The 8,262-nt window shown below is 35.1% G+C and overlaps 1 protein-coding gene across 1 annotated transcript in view; it reads right to left on the minus strand.

Annotated features, from left to right (window-relative positions):
• Window positions 1-213: 213 nt before the first annotated feature.
• MYO5A (myosin VA) overlaps window positions 214-8,262 on the minus strand; it is a 172,548-nt gene continuing 164,499 nt past the window's right edge. Inside the window, exons 39-42 of the mRNA XM_019503826.1 lie at window positions 7,786-8,068; window positions 6,856-7,030; window positions 5,610-5,690; window positions 214-3,928 (exon numbers count right to left, since the gene is read on the minus strand). Of these exons, the coding sequence (XP_019359371.1) occupies window positions 3,776-3,928; window positions 5,610-5,690; window positions 6,856-7,030; window positions 7,786-8,068 (692 nt within the window). The 3' untranslated portion in view covers window positions 214-3,775. The remainder of the gene's footprint in view (window positions 3,929-5,609; window positions 5,691-6,855; window positions 7,031-7,785; window positions 8,069-8,262) is intronic.

Consider the following 8,262-nt stretch of genomic DNA (forward strand, 5'->3'; position numbering starts at 1 on the left):
GGCCAACTGCCACCCCCCCCACCCCCCCCACCCAAGAAAAAAGAAAAGAAGAAAAACCCACAAAAACAAAAACAGGAACCCCCCAAAATGAGAGCATTTGGGCCTAGTACACAGAGTCCTAACACATCAACCTATAAGGGGCCAGCTTGTAAGAACTCTGCCAAGTCTGCAATGGTCTCATATTTTATGTATTCACAAAAACCAAAAACAGTCTTAGAGTTGTATTTTTATTTGGACATTTTTTTCAGTGATAGCTAATAGGATACAGTGTTTATGATGCACACATTTACTAAGTACAACATCAGACACTACAACAGTTCAGAGCTTATGTCATTCTGATATTGTTTTGGTTTTCATCTATGTATTGTAGTCATATCTAGTGAAAATCTATGTTTAAAGGGTTTATCATCAGATGTATTATCAGCATCTTAAAAAAAAGAAATAATTCTCTCTTTTTTGTATGGCATTTTTGAAATGTGTACTTTGAAATTTTAAATCTTAAATGATATAGACCTTCATCTTTCAAATGCTGGTGTTTCTAAGTAGGGAATAAATGTTAATGGATATAAATCAACTTTCCACAAATGTAATATACCTCTATTTTCCTTTTCTGATCAAGTAGACTATATAATCACACTTAAATGAAGCAAAACCTTTTAAGTATTTCAAGTTTCATCCCAGATTAAAGTCTGGGTAGCAATTTGCTAAAATTGACAGGAGATTACGTTCTAAAAGTCTGACTAGACCTCAGTGAGGTAAATATTGTGCAACATCTTTAGGCTAGTTGTGTATTATTTCAAAGGGGACAGTGACAAATTAACATTTTCCAGCATCCAACAGAATCTACCATACCGATAGACAATAAATTAAAATATAAAAGATATGTCCACATTAAAAGAGCATAACCATGATTCAAAGGAAAAGGAAAATTGTTAAAGGAGGCTTATGTGTTAATTCCCATGGTTATGTAGAGGCCTTAAAACCAAGGTGAAAGATTTTTTTTTTAATATAGTACACCATCACTAAAATTCTTACTTTTGAAAAGTGCATGTAAAATACTGTTATGTAAAATATTAGATGATTTACCAAGTACACATCTATTTCAACTTAAAAACATTTTCCTTTAAAACATGTCAAGCAGCACACACTTTTAATGTGATATAAAAGTAACACCAGTTAAATCACTGAGTTTACAGATAATACCTATAAATAACAACTACTTTGTTAAGGAAACAAGATACAGTAAGGCTTTTTACAGGTAAACAGATTTTAAAAATAAACAAAAATACATTTTAGTCATAGTTTCATACGCTGAATGTTTGAATAGTAGATATATTTTATGATCTACAGTAAAAACGTACTGTAATGCCAGTTTTCTTTCAATAGGTATATAAAGATTTTATTTTTCCCTATTTCCTGGTTTTACACTGTTACTGGATGAGACTGATTTGTCATTACATAGTAACAAATATAGTACCTTTTGAAGTTTGAAACGTTAATATGCCATGCCATTATGCTGTATCTGGGGACAATGTACAGTACTGTTCATTTCAGAAATTAAACAACAAACTTATTTGAGTGAAAAGCTTTTGGTTTACTTTGCATAAGCAAATAATTTAAATAATTTAGCAAAAAGCATCCAAAATATAGATAAGATGCTTCTTTTAAGGTTTCTGAGTGTATCAGTAGTGAGCAATAAGCAAAAAGTGGCATGCTTTTAGGAAATAAAGACATATGCATTTCAAAATGGTACTGAAAAAAGGTCAAGCTTTCTTTATTACACATTTTATCAGCCACCATATATAAAGCTATACGTCTTTCTCAAGGAAAACACAACTGAAATTTACTGGTCTCCTTTACTGATAAAAAAAAAATATTCTTTAAGGTTGCAGGTAAACTGGTTAGTACCAGCACATTCTAACAGCGTACCTACAGATTACTTCTCTATATTTCTGAAGAAGTTAATGTTAACATTAAACTTACTAATGTTTATAATACACTAGAAATATTGTACACTAAAACGGAGTAATGCTTTTTTTCATATGTATATTGAACCATACGTCACTGACCATACCTTTTAAAATTCTGAATCAGAAAGTTAAGCAAGGCCTCTGACTTGTTGCTGCACATTTTGAAATGTGAATTCCACGCTGGAGCAAGGTCTGAGACGTGCAAATGGGGGACGTTCTCTCTGACAGGAAGCACAGTACCAAAACAACTCATTTTGCCACTGCACTTTACATCCTTACAGTGGGGAGTGTCAAACTCATTCAGCTCTTCCAGGCCAGATCTGAACCTACTTCTGGTGGCTGAGTGAGTGTTGGCAGCAGTGGGGCAAGCAGTGCTCTGTCAGCTCAGGCAGCTACAGTGATTAGCACTTGACCTGCCATTGCCAAAACACATCCCCAGCAGGGCTCTGTATCCAGGATTTTGGCAGAGGGTCTCACCCCTGCTCACCCTGCCCCACAAATTCCTGGCCCTTCCAGAAGCCCCACAAGCTGTATCTCTGACACCACAGAATACTTTACAGAATACTTTATGGAACCTGTTAAAACTATTTTTCATGCATGCACTATATGGACAGACACAGAAGCTTAGTTTTCAAAAAGTTTCTCTCTCAGTCATTCAGTGTTTGGTGTGTGTTTTTGATAGCCAGTATATCCACAAAGTAATGTGTTGGACTACTCAAGGAATTCTCAATCAAAAAACGTCTCCTTTCAGCTCTAAGTATTTGAGATGTCTCAGAAAAGTCAATGAAAAAAAATGGATGATGATATTGAAAATACAACACTGACACTTCAGGGGACTAAAAACGAACACAGGAAAATCTTGACAAACTACAAAATCTAAATAAATACTAAAACAATGACTGACGTTTGATCATTTTGCCTCAAGACACTGAATATTTTTAGTAAACTACTTTTAAGATAGCTTTAAAGTAAACTATCATATAACTTCCAGTGTGCTACTTGTGCTTAGTCACCATTTTTCTTTACAGATGATTTCTTGACACTTGCATAAATCCAGTTAAAAGAAAGGATTGCATTGGACTGTAAACAAAGTCAATAATAAAAAAGTGAAGTTTCGTAATATTTAGCGCCTAAAAGGATACTGTCATACATTTAAAAGAACACAATATGCAGCAGCAATTTAATAGGCTTAGTAAACCACTGTACTAACAAATGAACACCTATGTTATACCATATAGTAAGCTGAAAGACTTTTTAAACACTCCATAATTTGTCATAGTGACAAAAATAAGGAAGCCAATTAACAAATTATTTTATATTGCCAGTTTTTGTTTCCCCATTCCAGTTTTGATGATTTAAAGATAACAGATTCTCAGTGACTATGTATTCTACTACAAAATGCCTTACTTAAGTCCTCTATTTATAGCATTATGACTGTCCCCTTATCAGTCCTCACCTATGAGTAGGTCATGAATGGATTTTAATTTACACTATTTAAATATGTTACTAAAGATCTAAAAATGTCTCTATGCAGCTGAAGACACAATTTTTGCCCAAGACCTATATGCATATTCTGGAAACACAACAAACAATATGTCTGCATAAAAACAATAACTGATGCAAATAAACACTTTCTATCAGCTTTTTTGCTGCAGTACAGTTTCATAGTTTTCCAGCTGCCCAATAATAAAGGCCTAGGCATATACATATTGCTCTTTCAAAAAATGTGTTTTCAGTGGCTCACTATGTTTTAATGGATTAAGATTTCAGACTCAATGTCAACAGCTGACAGTGCATCTTTAGGTTCAGACACGCAAGATGAATCCTAAACCCAAGCTGGCTGGAATTTGAATGGTTTCTAATGCAAGAGAGGATGGGTTAAATGGAAAAGTAACAGGAAAAATATGTTTAGCATCCATTAGCAACTGAGGTGAGTCTTTTCTGTCTCGTAAACGCATCTAAAAGGAAAAGAAATAGACAGAGTTATTATTTGACCTCTTGGAGAAAGCAAATTAAAAATAATCATGCTGAAACTAAGTAGCTTTATATATATATATGTAGATATACATCGATATAAAAAATTGCTCTTTGTAACTGGAACATAAAAGTGCCATTGAGCCAGACTAATAGTCCATCTAACTCACTACTCTGTAGATGATTTAGCAGGAGAGCATATGAATGGGTATATATATGTAGCATGGATCAGCAACTTTTTGCTGGCATGAGCCAAAACTGACCATCATTGCAGACCACAAGTCTTTGCCTTTCCTGCCCACTCCTAGAAACCAGCTGTCTATATAGAACTTTGCTTCAGATTCGCAGCTCCTCTGTAGTGAGGAGAAGCCCAGATGCAGTGGAGCAGCAGGCTCCACAGTACACGGGGGCACTGCAGAGGATGCAGCTCTCTGCCAACCATCCTCTCTGTTGGACTGCACCTCTGCAGGCTTGATCAAACACCTTCCTAGGGGGTTAGGGAAGTTGGAGGAAACATCCCAGCCTGTTCCGTTTCCTCACTATTAATGGACCCATGATCTATGAATTTGTCTAGTCCTTTTTTGAACCTGGTTATATTATCTGCCTCTACAACCTCCTGTGGCAACAAGTTCCATAAGTTAACTGCACACTGCATCTGGAACAGTGTTACTTCATTTGCGGTTACCACTACTCTGCCAACCTTAAATATTCTTTTGAGAAAGCAAATAGTAAAGAGAAACACAAGTTCTTGAAGAAGGTTGATTTTCATTGAATCTTCTCATGATAAACACTATCATGAAAAACACAGATCATATACATTTGGCGACTTGATATGGACCCTTTGAAACCATTGTACCCATAAGCTAATGTGGGCTTTGAGTAGCTTGTGGCCAGTATATTTTTACTTTAGATTTTTTAGATTACCATTTAGATTTTTTTTGAAGAAGGTGGCAAAGAACCTGTCCAGGAAATGTTAATTGAACTACTTATAGGGCAAACAAAATGATTTGGTTTCATTTCAGTTCTATTTGGTTAGTCTCCTCTATTATGCTAAAAATGCCATTATTTCCTCAGCAAACCCAGAAAGACCACTTAATTTTTAAAATTGCTTTTTAAATTGCCCACCCTTTGACGTTATAAAATGCTGCAGTCAGTTTTTTTCTTTCTTGCTAGCTCTTTCCAAAAAGAACTACCATTTAAAGGTTTTGACATGACTGGCTCAATTTTTGAAGTCTTCTCAAATTGACTTCTTGTGTAAATACATCTTGAAGAAACAGACTTTAAATTTCAGCACTTCCACACAATAAAATGTTAATACTTGACAAGTGGGAATTACCGGAGTGTGCGCGTGCAAAATTACACAAGAACAAAAGGAAATAATTTGAAAATCAGGCATAATTAATTCATTTTAAAAAGTACAGGAAAAGTGATGGAAGCAGCAATAAAATATTTCAATTCATTTAAATCTGCAAATAGCAATCAAAATTGTGACTGCTTAAAAAAAATCCCATAACTGGTTTCACTTTTAGGTTAGAAGAAAAAGAAATGCGACTAATAAGCCTGCTTTACTTAGAATAGATTACTGAACTTTATGGCATAACCTATTTTGGTTCACAATCTTTTAGAACTATCTGAACAATTTATGGTAAAAAAATATGGTCTTACCTGTATCGTACGTATAAATGATACCAAGACTCTTTCTTCAAACTCATTAACTGGAGTATACAAATTCAGAACTTTTACAATCTGCAAAAAAAGTAACAGTTCTTGATTCAGTCTATTGAACTATACATCCTGTTTCTAACAACATTTAAAAATAATTACCTTTCAAAAGGAGTTGTTTACAATTGTTATTGCAATTTATTTTATAGATTTATTATACATTCTTTTAGGTTATTTATTTTAGCTTACTTATTTATTAGATTTATATGCTGTCCTCCCCAGAAAAGGCTTAGGGCAATTTACAATAAAAAAACAAGGAAAATTATAATAAACAGATGTTATGACATAAAAAGTTTAAGAGTCAGATTGCCTCCTTTGACTGTGCGCTTTCTTGAGCAGGAACCACTGTTCTTCCTGTTTGTATGGAAAAAGTGCTCAGTACACTGCATAAACTGCCAGATAATACAATAAATAAATAATAAGTAAATAAATGTTATTTTATGCCCACTGAAATTAATAGTTTTGACACTTCTTTTTTTGAATTTTGGTCCAATACTTAGGACTCTACCCTGCTCCTGTTAAAAAGCGTAAAAAACTGCCAGTGCTGTCAAAGTGAGCAAGTTTCTGTCCCAAATGTAGGACTAACTCCCAAAATCAAGAGAAGGGACTTCAGCAAAAATAGTTAAAATAATAGGACATAAATGTATTTAGCCCAAACACAATTCTCTGCAACTTTTTTCACATGATTCTCCTTAGAATTTTTGAAAGCAGAATTTTTCCCTATAATGCAAAACTAGCAGTATTTCTGCATTTCTGATCAGAGTTCAGCAGTTCAATGGCATGTGGTAATACAGTGGATTTGCATCTCATTCTTGCTGCCTCTATATTGTCAGAATCAAACTCTGAGTAACATGGGTTTTGCACAGATTATCATTAGGGGTATGATTTTTTTTAAAATCAGGTGTTGTACATGTGTAACTATTTTAAGAGGCGAGAATGCACACACATCATATTCTGAACACTGGACAATCATTGTGACCTGCTTTTCCTCCGGGTGGGACTTATTTCAAATGCTAGCCTCGAGAGAGACAATTCCCTCTTTTCCTCCTTCTTAATTATGCTATTTACAACAATAAGAGACTAAATATTCAATCCATGTGTGATGGGAGCACAAGTAGACCTACAAGATGCACAGCTTTGGGGCACATTCTAATGTAGCAGCTGACTACATGTTTGAGTGTTGGATTACCTGTGCAGTAGTCAGAGCATTGCACATTGAACAGATAGCTTCTGCATCTTCATCTGTTTTCTTTTTCACCTGCAACAACTGTGCAGCCTGGATGAGAGGCTCCAGTGTTTCTTTAGCCCCACTATTCATCAAATTTTTGTCACGCAACCATTCTTCAAGTTGACTCACATTGTACCTGTTAAAAGAGAAAACCTTTAAGACTTGTAAAGTCTGACCAAATCAAAGAGCTTATATTTTGTTTCATTAATGAATATTCTTTGTTGCTGTTATGCACTTCTCTCATACAGAGCAACTCTTAATTTCCCTCAATTTTATTTTCATGATTAATTTTCCCAAGACAGACTGTTAATCAAAAGGATCAATGTGCATGGATAGAAGAGCAGGGTTTTGCCTCTATACATGTAGGCCAAGATTTTTAAAGCACTTAGGGGATTTGGATGCTCAGTTATCATAAAATAACTATGCAAACAGTATGCAAATAAATAATTGAAGAACAGACATCAAATTCTACAAAAAAAATAACCCGGGGGAACAACAGTTGGTCTGACCACAGTGTGCATCTTCTGAGCTACAAACCCTGAAGGAATCTGCTTGAACAGTGAATCTTATTTGCCATTCCCCCTAGCTTTGAAATAGCTATCTGTGGTCTATCTGAGTTGGTGTGCTGATGCTTACTTGTAGGATGAACGGGAAATAATGTTGCTCTCTGCCCATTTCTTACCTATGCAAGCCTTGCTTGCATAGCCAAGAATTGTACTTAAATTAAATAATAGGTTCTTGATTAACAAGATATTGAGAGCAGGAAACCTTCAAAATCAATGTAGGAGAGTCCAACATGCTTTTCTTTGAGATGGAATAAATGTTAAAAGTACAACTGTTACTAAACAACTATGTGGAATTCAAAGACTTCATGGCAATTCAATGACTTACCGTATCTGCATTCCTTTGCTCCAGGAACACATGTCCTTGCGCAGGAGAAGGTTATTCAGGGTCACAGCCCCAACAATATAAAACATCTGCTTGACTACCTGCTTGATCAACTCTGGATCCATTCCATGCTGACACATCACTGAGTGGAAGGTATTCAGCTGGCGAATGATAGAGTCCAATGTGTAGGTCCCTTCATCAGCAATGCTGGATGTTCTCTTTCGCAGCCCTGTTGGCTTCACCCCTGAGACCCCTTGAATAGTTTCATGCTCCAGCATCCCTGAAACTATATTTGATTTATGATATTATTACTAAAGTTGAAAAATGCCTAAAAGTAGACATGTTACAAAACAATTCTACTAGTTAATATATGTGCAGCGAGTAGATGGAGTTTATTACTGGACATTATATCATATTGATCCAGCATTGTGTTAATGGCCCTATTTATTTTATTTTATTTTTTTTTTTACAGAATCTAAG

This window comes from Gavialis gangeticus, unplaced genomic scaffold (assembly GCF_001723915.1).
Source record: "Gavialis gangeticus isolate Ggan-Ray unplaced genomic scaffold, GavGan_comp1, whole genome shotgun sequence".
In the NCBI taxonomy this organism is placed as follows: domain Eukaryota; kingdom Metazoa; phylum Chordata; order Crocodylia; family Gavialidae; genus Gavialis; species Gavialis gangeticus.